This window comes from Theropithecus gelada, chromosome X (assembly GCF_003255815.1).
Source record: "Theropithecus gelada isolate Dixy chromosome X, Tgel_1.0, whole genome shotgun sequence".
In the NCBI taxonomy this organism is placed as follows: domain Eukaryota; kingdom Metazoa; phylum Chordata; class Mammalia; order Primates; family Cercopithecidae; genus Theropithecus; species Theropithecus gelada.
The window spans coordinates 39,999,702-40,015,908 of NC_037689.1; the positions used below are offsets into that span (position 1 = coordinate 39,999,702).

Sequence of the window (16,207 nt, forward strand, 5' to 3'; positions counted from 1 at the left end):
CTGCTTCTCCATGAATACTTTTGCAAGCATGTCACAGTATCATACCTTTATTTCAAAGGGACTCACTGGACAGCTACACCAGAGGGGAGACACTGGAAAGAGGATTCCAGTTAGGAGCCTGCTTTACTAAATCAGTGAAGGGGTTAGTACCGTCTGAAGCAGGGTAGTAATAAGGAAATGGAAAAAAAGGGGATGGATATGAGAGGTGTCACTGAAGTAGAGGAGACAAGCTTTATGAAGAAGGGTGTGGGTAACCAGGAGGACCAGAAAAAAAAAAGTAGTAGCTAGAGACATGGTACCCACGCTTCACACTTGAGTGGCACGTGAATTAGAATCCCTGGACTTAAAAAGATAGTCTGATGGTACTCTGTATTTCCAGAATCAGCAGCACCTGGCCAGAAAATCATGCAGCAGTAACACCTGAGAATCTCAGCTACTCTTGAAAGACCCACATACAATCCTGCCATGATCGGTAGAACATAGTTAGCTTTCATAAGTCACATGAAAAAGAGACAAACCACTCCCAAAAAACAAAGAGCACTTGCATAAAAGCTGGAAGAGCTTTCTTGCTTTACGGATCAGAAGCAAGAAACATGCTTTTGGTTCTACAGGGCTATCTTATACCTACCCTCTTATTCAGGCATCAGTTTGGGGTTCTTATGGAAGACAAGCAACCATGGTTCAAATGTCAAATCCAAGCATATCACAGGCTGGGTGTGGAGGCTCACGCCTGTAAATCCTAGCACTTTGGGAGGTCAAGGCGGGAGGATCACTTAAGGTCAGGCGTTCAAGACCAGCCTGGCCAACATGGCAAAACTCTGTCTCTACTAAAAATACAAAAATTAGCTGGGCATGGTGGTGGGTGCCTGTTATCCCAGCTACTCAGGAGGCTAAGACAGGAGGATCGCTTGAATCCGGGAGGCGGAGGTTGCGGTGAGCTGAGATTGCACCACTACACTTCAGCCTGGGGAGACAGAGCGAGACTCTGTCTCAAAAAACAACAACAAAACCGTATCATCATTTGTCAAACCTTGATGACTGCAACAAAATCTTTATAGCCAATGGGCTCAACATGCTTTGCTAACTTCTTAGGATTATAAAGGTCAGTAACTTTAAAGCCATACTTCAGTCTAACAGAGAATGTTTAACTCTGTGAGGTAGTCACAATGAAGCCAAACGTAAGTAATCCATGGGCTTTGATTCTCAAGTTCATTATGAATACAAGAAATTACTTTCCTACTTTGAATGAACAAAAACAACTACATGTTATACATTTCTCATTAACTCACTGTGGCTAAAATGTTTACTTTGAGGAGAACACAAGGAAAAACAATTATACAAGATTCTCAAGTTAAACAGAAGTATAAGAGTTTACATTTTCTCTCACCTGACTGATTTTTATCATGCTCTGCAGAGCTGTGAGTATGACCCCTGGAAGAACTAAAAGGCTGGCTACTCAAAAGGTTATCACACTGCAGACTGTGGCAGAAGTTCTCAAGAAAGCGAAGAGCAAATGATGCACTGTTCACTGGAGGGAGCTGGATGGAATGAGTTTCCCCATCAAAGGAGGCTATTGGGGAAAAAAAGGATGTCAAGAGTAATCTCAGAGAGATGAGAAATACAACAGTAATTTTAAAAAAAATCATCACTTTAGGAAAGGTATTATAAGTCTAATTTGTGGTTTTTGTAATTCATAAAGGAATAATCTTAAATTATAAAAGCTCCTCTCATTCAAACACAATAGCCTGTATTGGCAAAAACATCCTCATTTGAAAATATTCTTAAGTCAACAACAACAGAAACTCACTGATCTATGTAACACTTTCTTCTATTCCAAATATTCCATGGGTATGAATGTTGTGATGTCTGATCACAGCTACCAACTGCATCTTCTTGCTTAATGACTTCTTGAGTCGCATTTTTATTTAGAGCTTCTTATAGATAAAACATATTATCAACCAAGGTACTTTGCCTATAGTGAGCTTAACACAGCATGTAAAATGAAGAATCTGTGACTTTTGTCCCAATTTACATTATTCTGACATCATTTGTCCATTTTAAAAGTAAACTTTTCAAACCAGGGCTTAAAGTCTATAAACATATAACTCCTATAAATATTCTATTATACTAATATAATAAATATTACAGGCTAAGTGCAGTGGGTCACACCCGTAATCCCAGCATTCTGGGAGGCCAAGGTAGGCAGATCACATGAGGCCAGGAGTTCAAGACCAGCCCGGGCAACATGGCAAAACCCTGTCTCTACTAAAAATATAAAAGTTAGCCAGGCATGGTGACACATGCCTATAATCCCAGCTACTCAGGAGGTTAAGGTGGGAGAATCGCTTGCACCTGGGAGGTGGAGGCTGCAGTGAACCGAGATCACACCACTGTACTTCAGCCTGGGTGACAGAGTGAGACCCTGTTCTAAAAAAAGAAGGAGGAGGAAGAAAGAAGAAGAGGAAGGGGAGGGGGCGGGGGAAGAGAGGGGGGAGGAGGGAAGGGAGGGGAGAAGAAGGGAGGGGAGGGGAGGGGAGGGGAGGGGAGGGGAGGGGAGGGGAGGGCCTGAATTAGACAAGCATACCAGTTATCACTTCTCCTCCACGATTATCTGGCTTCAGGTATCCAAAAACAGTTTTAGTTTCAAGGGCACAATCCACACAAGCCTGCACAATCCGGCGAAGCACCACATTCACGGGGCCTGGGCCAAAGTGGTCAGGCAGCTGCTGGATTCTCTTGGGATCCAGGTGAGGGCCAAAGTTTCCATGTTTGTTTACATAGACACAGACTTGAGGAAAAATACATATGCAGACATAACAATGAGACTGATTAAAAGAAATTTTGTGAAAACACTACATAATCAATTACTATATCCCACTAGCCACTTCACTCACAGAAAACCTAAATATAGTTAATATCAATGATCATTTCTGTTACCTAAAAATATGTAGGTAAATATATTTTTACATTCATGCAACCATACATTCATACTGAACCCACAAAGAAACCATCAAAATGTTTACTCAATTTTTTAGAATCTTGTCCAAACTGATGATATAAAACCTACAGACATTTTAGGAACATCACAAAAACAATTCTTCATACATTCCCACATTATATAAAATGGCACAAAGACAGATGAATATTTTCATCTTTTAATTGTATACAAAGTACAAGAATTTCCTTTCAAAATGGGTCATCTTGCTATGCTCTTTTTTGAACTGAATTTCTTTTAAATCACCAATACTACACCTCAATTATATTTTCTAAAGTAACCAAATAATTTAAGATATACATAACAGTTAAGTTCTATTGATATATATTAATATTTTATTAATTTTAAGAAAATAAAAATGTTCCTTCTATATATACCAAGATTCACGGAAGAAAATTTTAAAATAAACTCTTTCCTTAGTATAATAAAAGCATATGATATAGAAGCAATTCATCTATAATCACATAAATGCCAACTTCCAATAATTTTCTTTACTGAGAATCAACAAACGCAAATCAATATACACTATAAAAACATGAGGGAGGCTGGGCGCAGTTGCTCATGCCTGTAATCCCAGCACTTTGGGAGGCCGAGGTGGGTGGATCAACTCAGGTCAGGAGTTAGAGACCAGCCTGGCCAACATAGCAAAACCCCATCTCCACTAAAAATACAAAAATTATCTGGGTGTGGTGGCACATGCCTGTGGTCCCAGCTACTTGGGAGGCTGAGGCAGAAGAATCGCTTGAACCCGGGAGGCAGAGGTTGCAGTGAGCCAAGATCGCGCCACTGCACTCCACTCTGGGTGATGAAGTGAGACTGTCTCAAAAAACAAAAAACAAAAAAAAACAAAACATGAGGGCACATTACTACCAAAAATAAAATAAATTGTTCCCCTAAGAAGCACGTTATTTTTAATCCATTAATTAATATTGCAAAACTTTCACACACACATAGTCTATATTTAGTATAAGAAAACTGATCAATCTCACTTTTGCTCTGTTGAAATACACAATTCAACTTTGTGGCAACAGCCAGAGGAAGGACTATGTTATCCTTCAGAAATGAAATAGCAATTAAAAATTCAACCCACGGTGCTGATGGCATGGACAAATTCTACTGAATACAAGTGAAGCTAAACAAGGATTTCAATATTTTATCTCCTTTGTGTTATATCCATTCAGCTAGTCTTTCCTGCTAATTAAAAATCAGAAATAATAAACTGAAAAAAATGAGATATGTTACAATCATTTTTAAAGTGACTTCTATTTTTAAAAAACTAAATTTACTTTTAATCAGAAAAGAACAATTAAAAGTCCAGGGAATAGGACAGTGTAAGGGAGATAATTTTTAAAAGGCATTAAGAAAAGGTTTGAGGTAGCTTTGAAAATACATACAATACAAAAAGACAAATTTTGAAATGAGATAAAGGGAAACCAAGAATAGATTTGACAATAATGTAAATTTCATAAATCTTACTTAAATGGATAAAATACTTTAAGAGTATCTGAATTTTCAAGTGACTCATGTATTTAAAGACTTTTTCCTTAATGTAAAATGGAATAATCAGAATTTCAAAATACTTTAATATGAAAAATGCTAAGATAAATGTTTAATATTATCATCTTTTTCCCCTACTATTTTATCTCCAGGACTTCGAAGACACTGAAAATAATACAGGATAAAAGATTAGTAATTCTATACTATTTTTAAAATATGAATTTACCTGTAGACATCACTATTTTACATGGCCCAGAAGCAGCATCTTTATATAACATGCCTCGGTCTCTGGTCAGTGATTTTAGAGAAGCTGCAGATGTAGAACATATCACAGGCAAAGGTTTTTCCTGTTAAAAAGAAAGGGAAAAAAATACAAGTATAAAATACTCATTAATATATTCTTAGATAACAAAGTCAGAAAATTATAAATATCATTGGTTTACAAAATTATTAGTTATCAGAAGTCCTCAGGTTGGAAACTCCTGTGTGTGTCATGAACTCCAGAACTTTCCAAACTGAGCTTCTCAGAGGTCCATGAACTGTCCAGGTAGGGGAGGAAGAGACCAGATGGCTGGGATTCCCTGTCCTACCCCTGCTCCAACTAATCACACCTTAGCCAAATTAGTTTATTCTGTAAAACTTCACTTTATTTTTTGAGGTTCCCTGTAAGACAAGTTTTTTCACATTGCTAAAGAAAAGTCTGTAAATCTCTAACCCAGAGCAATACATCCAATAGAAAAAAAATCTCAGCAAGGCAGAGGACAGAGTTTATTTTCAGAAAGAAGTTGCTCATCTAGTCTTCGCTGTGTCTAACCCACATTTCTCCATATTACATACAATAATTCTGACAAAATCACAACAGATGGCTTGCTAAAGTCTATACAAAATTATGCCTATCGCCTATAAGAACCAATGTCTCCTGAGCATTGTTAAAGTTCACTAGTATTTTGTTTATTTTACATCAACTCTTGGGGTTTTCCAGGAGCTACCTTCAAACATGACTCTCCAATATAAGAGAAGGGACACCTGTGCATAGAAAAGGTAATAACAGAGGACATTTAAAAGGCAGGAGCAAAGGAGTAAAAAATAGAACATTCAATGTTGCTGGAATTTATTTGCCTAAATTAATGACTGTCGTTTGGGTTGACAGTAATCTAGTAAATCACGTTATTGTTTATTTAACATTGATACAATTTTTTTATCAATGTTAAAGAAACAAAAAATGTGACTTTCTTTTTTTTTTTTTTGTCTTACTATGTTGCCCTGGCTGGATTTGAGCTCCTGGGCTCAACAGATCCTCCTACCTCTGCCTCCCAAAGTGCCGGGATTACATGGCATGCACCACTGCCTGGACACAATCATGTTATTTTTCAGTACTGAATTATAATTACTGGGTTGATCATATCATTCTTTCACTATTTTAAAAATCTGAAATCTGAATCCTTTGTCTTGAGACATACCAAGATAGCATGTTTGCACTAACACTGCAAATTGAATAAAGGTACATTTATTTAGAAAATGTGCTCCTGCACTCCTCCCTTAAGGGGAGGAAGAAAATGACAACTTGTATCCAAATATAACATAGACCCCATAAATATATACAAGTATTACATATTCATAATAAAAAGTAAAAAATTTTTAAAATAATTTTTACAAGAGTATAGTAACTGTCCCTTCTCCATCCCCATCATCAAATAAACAATGTTTTCAAACAGAGCTCTCCAAAATTATCAAATTAGCTTGGAACTGGAAACTAAAGGAATCAAAGGAAACTATTTGGTGTTATCTTATATTTTCACCATTATATCAACTAATCACAAAGACATTTCAGAAGCTGGAAAATACACAGATATGTTAATTTTTTTAATGCATTTAAAATATTATTTCACTTTAAATTTCACTATTAACTTTTATTTTTCATTTAAAATTATCTGCTACCATTTATATTAGAACAATCTGCTTGATTTTTTTCAGCGTTCACGACTATATTTTTGAAATATTTAGCTTTGACTTTTGATTTTTATTTTGTAAATTTTGAGTGTTTTTAAAGAATATCAGTATCAATATATTTTAAAATGTTATTTTTTTTTCCCTACAGCAAACATAAGTTGAAACAAAATGGAAATGTTACAGCTACTGATATCAGATGGCTGAACTCAGGAATGTGTAAGATAATACTGCTGGCATTTAATTCAGTCAGCCCCAAGAGATCTGAAAAGATTCTATGTCTTTATATTTAGAGTGCATCTCTTGTAGACAGGATATATTTGGGTCTTTAAAAAAAAAAAATCCAAGTTGATAATCTCTGTCTTTTTAACCAAAAAGGATAACCCACTAACTTTTCATGCAATTACTAGTATGTTTGGATCTGGGTCTACTTTTTTTTTTTTTTTTTGAGATGGAGTCTCACTCTGTCACCCAGGCTACAATGCAGTGGCGAAATCTCAGCTCACTGCAACCTCCGCCTCCTGGGTTCAAGCGATTCTCGTGCCTCAGCTTCCTGAGTAGCTGGGATTACAGGCACCTGTGAGCATGCCTAATTTTTGTATATTTAGTAGAAATGGGGTTTTGCCATGTTGGCCAGGCTGGTCTCGAACTCCTGACCTCAGGTGATCCACCAGCCTCAGCCTCCCAAAGTGCTGGGATTACAGGTGTGAGCCACCATGCCTGGCTGGATCTACTATTTTATTGCCTGTTTTTGATTTGTCTCCTCTGTGTTTGGTTCTGTTTCTCCTTTTCCTTTCCTTTTTTTTCTCCCTTTGAGACAAGGTTTCACTCCTGTCACCCAAGCTGGAGTGCAATAGCACCATCTCAGCTCACTGCAACCTCCACCTCCTAGCAATTTTTCTGCAATTCTTCTGCTGCCTCAGTTTCCCATGTAGCTGGGGCTACATGCGTGCGCCACTGCACCCAGCTAATTTTTGTATTTTGTGTAGAGATGGGGTTTTGCCATGTTGCCCAGGCTGGTCTCAAACTCCTGGGTTCAAGCACTCTTTCTGCCTTGGCCACCCAAAGTGCTGGGATTACAGGCATGAGCCACTGTACCCAACCCCTCCTTTCCTTTTGTTAATAGTTTATATTCCTTAGAATATTTTATATTGAATACATTTGAATATTCAAATATTCCTTAGAATTACATTTTAATTTTCTATTGGCTTTTTAGCTATACTTCTTCGCATTTTTTTTTTAACAATACGTCCTGGGGATTAGAATGTACATCCTTAACTTTCCACAAGCCATATAAAGTTAATATTGTACCACTTCACATAAAATGGTGAAATCTTGCAATGATATAGGATCCATATCCCCCACGTCAGGCCTTTATACTACAATTGTTTCATGTCTGTTTAATATAAACTCTGCAACACTGTATTGTAATTAGTTACAAATAGTCATATTATTATAAGTCATTTGCATTTCCTCAAAGATTTACCATCTTCAAAGCAATTCCTTTCTCTTTGAGAAACCAGGTTTCCATCTGGTCCCATTTTCCTTTAGCCTGATGATTTTCCTTTTAGCATTTCCTGCAGTGCTGGTTTGACAGTGATTTATCTTAGTATGCTTTTATCTGAAAATGAAACTGTCTTCACCTTCATTCTTTTTTTTAAGAAATATATCTTTTGTTTCATAGAAAAGAGTAATAAGGAAAAGATTTCCTTCACAATAGCAACAAAAATCATAAAATATGCAGAAATAAATAAGAATAAATGAGAGTATAAATTATATGGAGAAAACTATTGAACTCTACTTAGGAGTCTTTTCTACTTTATTAAGGTATAATTGACAAACAAAAATTATATATATTCTAAGTTCACCTTCATTCTGGAAGAGTATTTTTGATACATATAGAATTTCGGGTTGACAGGGTTTTTTTTTTGGGTTTTTTTTTTCTTTTCAGTCCTTTAAAGCTGTTCTACTCTCTTCTGGCCTCCATGGCTTTTGATGAGAAATGTCAGCTGTGAATCAAATTTTTGTTTCTCTGCATGTACTTTTTCATTTTTACATTGTTGCCTTTAAGATTTGCTCTGTCTCTGGTTTTCAACAGTTCATCTCTAATATGCCTCAGCTTAGATGTCTTTGTGCTTATTCTGTTTGCTCTTGGTTGAGTAATTTGTGTCTACATATTTCTATCTTTCATGACATTTGGAAAATTTTGAGACATTATTTCTTCAAATATTTTTTCTGCTCCAGTTTCTCTTTCTTTTCCTTTTGGGACTCCAATTACATTGTATTGGACCTTTGATATTATCTAAAAGGTCTCTGGGTCTCTGTTCATTTTCTTTCTCAATCTTAGTCTGAGTTTTTCACCCTGGATAATTTCTATTCTTCTATCTTCCAGTTCATTTCCTCTTTCTTCTGTCATCTCTAGTCAATTCTGGTTAATTCTGTCCAGTGAATCTTTTACTTCAGATACTGTATTTTTCAGTTCCTGAGTTTCAATTTGGCTCCTTTTTATCCTTTGCTTCTCCACTAAGATGGTCTTTTTAATCAGTACAATTGTGTGCGTATATGTGTGTGTGTATGTGTGCGCGTGCGTGTGTGTGTAATTTCATCGAGGACCAGTTGAATAGCCACTTTAAAACTTTTGTTTGCTAGTTCTAATATCTGGGTTATACTTGGGTCTGTCTCAGTTGATTTTCTTTTCTCTTGAAAATATTATTCATTTTACTATGTATTTGGGTAATTTTGAGTTACATTCCAGATGTTACAAAAATTTGTGCAGATTCTAAATTCTGTATTTCTCTGATGATTGTTATTTCTTTTGTTTAGCTAGTAATTACCTTGGCTAGACTTGAACTTTAAATTCTGATCTTGGGCCTAATTTCATCCAGCCTCACTTCAGATCTTTTGCTTTAGCTACACTGGCCTGTGTGTATTAGACAAACATGCTCAGATCAGGGGTCGGTCAGAGACGTTGGTAGACAGAATTTGCAGATCCCCTCTCTGGTCCTTTCCCTTCCAAAATCCATTTCCTTTAACAGCCACAGTTTTCCTGACTTTTCTGTTTTCTGGTTTCCCTAGGACAGATAAATTGTCATTTTTCTACTAATACTCCTGTTGCCTCACATGCTACACAAAGTGTACTTGCTTAAAACCACAACAATGGAAACTCACTTTGTATAACACCCCTTCTCCCAGTCAGTACTTCCCCTGCCACCAGAATCTGTCTGCTTCCATTCACTCTTCAGTGTCTTCAGGTTGTTGCTTTTTCTATTATTTCTAGGTTTTAGAGTTGACTCCAGCATTATTGAATTCATCACATTGATTCTTCTCTCCCTGCCCCAGTTTATTGAAGTATAATATATGTACAGTAAGATTCACTTCATAATGATTTTTAAAGTATACTGAGTTTCAAATTAACTAGTCTGAACATAAATACACTCATGTATTAATAGTACTTTCATTGTGGTTTTGAAGAAGTAGAACACTGTAAAAAGTTTTAAGTTTACCCAAGCAAAGAAATCTATTGATAGTTATGTGAGGCTTTCAAAAGCCTACATACTCTTAGTACATTCCTAAAGACCCTCATCATACTCTTAGTAAATTCCTAAATTGCATGTTATAAATAATAAGGCACTACAAAAACCTATAATACAAATTAGGAGGAGATACAACTAACCTTTTTTCCTGAGTTTGGACCTTTTTTCCTTGGTGAAATATTTTTAACAGAACTGCTCCTTTTGGGGACTGCAGTAGGTCCAGGTGGTTTAATTCGACCTGATCTCCTGACCTGCTGTGTTGGTAATATTAGAGTAGTTTTCTGTGGAGACTGCATTGAATGCTGGCTCGCTTCGGAAGGAGAAGACTCTGTTTTTGCTATATTCTTTACAATAGGAACTGAGGAAAAAATATAAAAAATATTAAAGTAAATGACACAAGGTATTGTCCTTATGACTCAAAATAAGTTTTACTTGACCTTTAAAACCATTTCCAAAGGTCATTCACTGAAAACCACTTAAAACTAAAAGTACTATCTGAAATGAAGTTTTAGGTATCCTAAGATTTCATATTATCAGAAAATAGTTTAATTCTCCAGAAAAAATAAAGAGACTTTTATTAGAGGAATCAGTAACTTCAACTTAGCGTGGTAAAAATTTCTAGCAACTTACCTATTGGGAACTTCCCATATTTTTATGGGAAGCACAAAAAGGAGTCTCTCCTTCAGAATACACTATCCAATTATGTCACATATAGGAATCATCTCTCACATCAACATAGAAAAACAAAGCAAAGCAATTGCCTAGGGCTCCCACTTCATGTTTCAGAGGGCAGAGGCTCCCTTGCTCTTGACTTTTTTCAGATTTAATGAGGTATAATTGGTAAATAAAAATTATATATTTAAGGTTAATATACATTATGTCCCTATATGTATGTCTACTAATAAAGTTTTATATACTAAAATAGAGACTCTACATTAATGTTGTCATGGAAAGACCACAATCAGACCCAAGTGATTTGTAGCTACTAGCTTCCCTGTAGCCCAATTCAGTTTTAATATTCAAATAAAGGTTACCTGCCAGGTTAATTCTGTCCATGTTCACATTTAAGTAAAAAGAGATATGTTTAGTATTAATTCCTTGATAATTTCATTATTACAAATAAATGAATTTTACATAGTAAAAAGCACTAATGCTTAAAAAAGATATTTACAGGAAGAACAATGTAAGTGAAACATTTATACATCTATACAAAAATCAACTACTGTTATTTTGAGGGCTTCATTTTACAAGTCCAAACCAATCTGCTGCTTTGTTCCTCCCATACTCAAAGACGATGTACATGTAAATCTGACCCGCAATAGATAATACTACATCTCTTCTATGACCTTTTTATCTATCTTCTATCACTTACCAAACCAAGAGGAAGGAACAGCCTATCCTGAGCTGCCAGGGCAAAAAGAGGACCACTTCACTGCCAACATCACTTTCCCCCTCATTTACAAGTAGTTCACCTACTTACACTAGCCTCTTTTTTACCACATTGCCATCATCTACTTCATACTCCAGGCTCACTTCCACTTTTCCGAAAAAGTCCAGTAACCTAACACGCATTATTTCTTCATACATAGTCTCCCTGTCATCATCTTAAGGAATTTGACCATCATACTCTTGGATGCTTCATCATCCTGACCTTATCACTGGAGAGTTCAGCTCTTTCCTGAAATGGCTGGAGTTGGCAATTTCTGAAACTCTTCTATCTCTAAGACAACCAACCATGTCCCCTTTCTCCAATTTCAACTTCCTAACCTGTTATCTTTGCTGATACCCACTTCACATTCTCATTATGACATCTGATCAGGCTTTATATTCTCGTTATGATATCTATTCACAAGCCCATATTCCATTTTCATCCAATCCATTAGCTTTCTTCTGGCTTTGCTTTACTCCCTACTCAACCCGCACCCAACTGTCCACCTCCACCAAAAACCCCTAACTAGTATCCCTTCTTTTATCACCCTTTGGTCTTTGATCATGTCCAGAACGTCAGTCCCCATCTCTGAGTCACACTATCATCTGCTTTCTCTGGTCCTGAGCTATAGAACAAGGGTCAGCTATCTTTTTACAGGAAGGGTCAGATACTAAATATCTCACGCTTTGAAGGTCACATAAGGTCTCTGTCGTACATTCGTGTTTCTTTTTTCTTTTCTTTTTTTTTTTTTTTTGAGACAGAGTCTTGCTCTGTCACCCAGGCTGGAGTGCAGTGGCGGGATCTCAGCTCACTCAAGCTCCACCTCCCAGGTTCACGCCATTCTCCTGCCTCAGCCTCCCGAGTAGCTGGGACTACAGGCGCCTGCTACCACGCCCAGCTAATTTTTTGTATTTTGTAGAAGAGACAGGGTTTCACCATGTTAGCCAGGATGGTCTCAATCTCCTGACCTCGTGATCCGCCCGCCTTGGCCTCCCAGAGTGCTGGGATTACAGGCGTGAGCCAACACGCCTGGCCCTTTTTTGTTTCTTTGTTTGCTTATTTTTCTACAATCAATTAAGAATATAAAAAAAAAATTCTTAGCTTATAAGCTACATGAGCTGGATGTGGCCCTCAGGATACTGTTTGCCAACTCCTGCTTTAGAACATTAAGATGCTACTAGTGTCTATAAAATCCATGCTAACCTCAACTGAGGAGTCACTGCTACAACTCACTGATTTCCAAGTATATTTCCATGGTAGAAGGCTTTTCCCTATTTAAGTTCTCATCTCCCTCTTTCTCTATTCCATTCAGAAAATGACCCAATCTTCTACTTTATGAGAAGATTAAAGGCTATCTTTTGGGGGGTAAACTTAAAAATCCCATTTCTCTGGCTGGGCGCAGTGGCTCACGCGTGTAATCCCAGCACTTTGTGAGGCTGAGGCAGGTGGATCACCTGAGGTCAGGAGTTCGAGACCAGTCTGAACAACATGTTGAAACCCCATTTCTACTAAATAGAAAAAATTAGCCAGGCATGGTGGCGCATCTACTTGGGAGGCTGAGGCAGGAGAATCACTTGAAACCAGGAGGCAGAGGTTGCAGTGAGCCGAGAATGCGCCACTGCACTCCAGCCTGGACAAGAGTGAAACTCCATCTCAAAAATATATAAATATAAATAAAACCCCATTTCTCCATCTTAAAATACTTTTATTTTCAACCATTCTCTTGTTCTTCTCTTACAATGAATGAGAAGTTTTCTCTCTAGTTTTTGAAGTCCAATCTTTTATTTATATCTTAACAACATCTTCCTTTGGTTCCTACGGGACATTTGGTTTTAATTATCTCTTCTCTCCTCAAGGTATTTGATCACTCAATCCCCAATTCCTTGGTGTCTCTTACAACTTTCACATATCCTTTATTTTGAAGTTACCTCCCTGTTTCTGATACACTTTCAAGCCCTTGAGTGAATTCCCTCTTTCCACTCACTACTATGAATAAAACATCAAGAAGAATTGCCTATACTTAACATTTCAATTTCCTTATTATTCCATTTCCTTAGCCCCTGTAATAAACTTTTCTTCCCCCAAACATATTTTAAAGAAATTATTTTCCAAGGTCATTAAGTGACCTCTTTTTAGTTACTGATATGGCTAGGCTTTGTGTCCCCACCCAAATCTCATCTTGAATTGTAATCCCCATAATCCCCACATGGCAAGGGAGAGACCAGGTGGAGGAAATTGAATCATGGAGGCAGTTTCCCCCATGCTGTTCTCGTGATAGTAAGAGAGTTCTCATGAGATCTGATAGTTTTATAAGGGGCTCTTCCCACTTCGCTCAGCACCTCTCTCCTTCCTGCCGCCTTGTGAAGAAGGTGCATTGCTTCCTCTTTGCCTTCCACCATGAATGTAAGTTTCCGGAGGCCTCTCCAGCCATGCTGAACTGTGAGTCAATTAAACCTCCTTTATAAATTATCCATTTGGGCAGTTCCTTATAGCAGTATGAAAACAGACTAACAAAATTACTAAACCCAAATAAAACGTTCACTCTCTTGACCAATCTACTGATCTCTGCAGTTCTAGTTCCCAACTCTAAATATATAGAATGAAGAAGAGGAATAATTGAGCTCCAGATCTGGGTTCAAATTCCTGTGCCAGGTTGGTTTAAGACAGAACCTAGGAGTATAGGAGGTCCACAAAAAATACTGAATGAACAAATGAAAAATATTTTCAGCCTGCAAGTCAATACTATACCCCCAAAACTAGTATATTCTATATAAAATAAGCAGTTAAATTGTAGTAAATAAAACGGTAACTTTACAGAACATAGCAACTATAATGAAATCAATATTTGATCTAACTATTTTGGCATTTGAAAACTGAAGCTATAGTTTCAAATAGTCCCCTAAAATATATATATTTGTTCCATATTATAATAAAAACTCTTTGATGTATGGCATATATGTATGTATGAGCAAAGTTTTTAAAAAGTACTATATATATATATATATATATATATATATATTTTTTTTTTTTTTTTTTGGAGACAGAGTCTCACTGTGTCACCCAGGCTGGAGTGCAGTGGCGTGATCTTGGCTCACTGCAACCTCCACCTCCCCGGTTCAACCAGTTCTCCTGCTTTAGCCTCCCAAGTAGCTGGGACTACAGGCACGTGCCACCATGCCCGGCTGATTTTTGTACTTTTAGTAGCGACTGGGTTTCATTATGTTAGCCAGGCTGGTCTCAAACTCCTGACCTCAGGCAATCCGCCCGCCTGGCCTCCCAAAGTGCTGGAATTACAGGTATAAGCCACCGAGCCCGGCCAAAAATTTTTAAAAATGAACAAAATTTCACTTTATAAAGCAGGCTTTTCAAATTCAAGGACTCAGTTTTTGGGGTTTTGTTTTTTGTTTGAGACAAGGTTTCACTCTGTCATCCAGTGCAGATGTGCAGGAGTGAAGTGATGTGATCATAGCTCACTGAAGCCTTGAACTCCTGGGCTCAAGTAATCTTCCCACCTCAGCCTCCTAAGGACTCGATTTTATTTATTGCCATATCCCCAGCACCTAGAATAAAATACTTTTTAAACCGATTTAACTAAAAAGGCAAGAGTAACCATTCAATATATTATACATCAAAATTAAACTCCCAGGAGCAATCATATAACATACATATAGATATACATACATATATACATACATGCACCATGCTGAAACTCTATTCAGTATTAAACTACTTGAAATAGAAAATGGATTTGTTTAAATAAGGTTAAAACTATATATAAAACTTCAAACTGTGTGTTCATAGTGGTCGCAAAATGAATAAAAATCTTTTTGAAAAAGTTATGTGAAATATAAAGAAGGATACGCTACTCATCTTTAATAAAACTTTTCTGTAAACAACTAACACAAAATTTACCTGGTTCTTCAGCTTATCTTCAGACAGAACAGAAAATGTCCGGGTAAGAAAAACATCCAAGAAATGATAATTATGGAATTGTGGAAATGAAAAATAAATTAACAAATCTTGGGAAACAATCTAGACGGCAAGGAGTAAAGCCAACAGGGGGCCTGGAAGCCTGGAATGAGGGAAACTAGAGAAAGAAAGGAGATAGGTGCCAATATTTACTGGCTACCCATTACATGCTAGGCACTTCAATATGTATTATTGCATGAAATCCTCCCAAACATCCTATGAGGTAGATATTGTTTCCTCACTTTACACATGAGGAAACATAGGCTCTGTGATGTTAGGTAACTGTGCCAAGAGCACCCATTTGGTTAACAGAGTTTGCCTCCTAAGCTCATGCCTTTTCCAATATGCCACTCTGCTTTCTGTCCTCTAACAACAACAACAACAAAGCCCATCATCAAATTCACTCCCGAGTCAAGGTGCGTTTTTTTGTTTGTTTGTTTTTTGTTTTTTTTAATGACCCAAAGGACAACCTCGTGAACTCCTATGTGCTGTTTCACTATATAGTCAATAGTCAAGAGGTGCTCTCTGACAGGGACTCTTAGTTTAGAAAAAAAAAAAAAAAAATCAGATGTGAAAGCATGTTTATAAGGAAAAATATTAACAAGCAGAGTAGCCCCCCCTCCGCTTATCCATATATTCTGGGGGACACATTCTAAGACGCTCCCCCACCCCCCTGCCCAGTGGACGCCTGAAACTGCCGATAGTATCAAACCCCATATATACTATGTACGAATTTCTTTTCCCTTCTTTGCAATTTCATAGATAGAAGTTTTGTTCTTACTGTAGACCTTGGCAACCTAAGCATATGACTTTTGTCTTTCCTTATTCAGTCAAGAA

General features: G+C 37.1%; 1 protein-coding gene across 3 annotated transcripts in view; it reads right to left on the minus strand.

Moving 5' to 3' along the window:
• Positions 1-16,207, minus strand: part of SCML2 (Scm polycomb group protein like 2) — a 116,515-nt gene that overhangs the window by 16,370 nt on the left and 83,938 nt on the right. For all 3 annotated transcript variants that reach the window (XR_003117407.1, XM_025372338.1, XM_025372337.1), the window contains exons 8-11: positions 10,113-10,330; positions 4,719-4,839; positions 2,585-2,788; positions 1,388-1,570 (exon numbers count right to left, since the gene is read on the minus strand). Coding sequence is in view for 2 of the 3 variants with exons in the window: in XM_025372338.1 (XP_025228123.1) it covers positions 1,388-1,570; positions 2,585-2,788; positions 4,719-4,839; positions 10,113-10,330 (726 nt within the window). In the remaining variant the exon portion in view is untranslated. The remainder of the gene's footprint in view (positions 1-1,387; positions 1,571-2,584; positions 2,789-4,718; positions 4,840-10,112; positions 10,331-16,207) is intronic.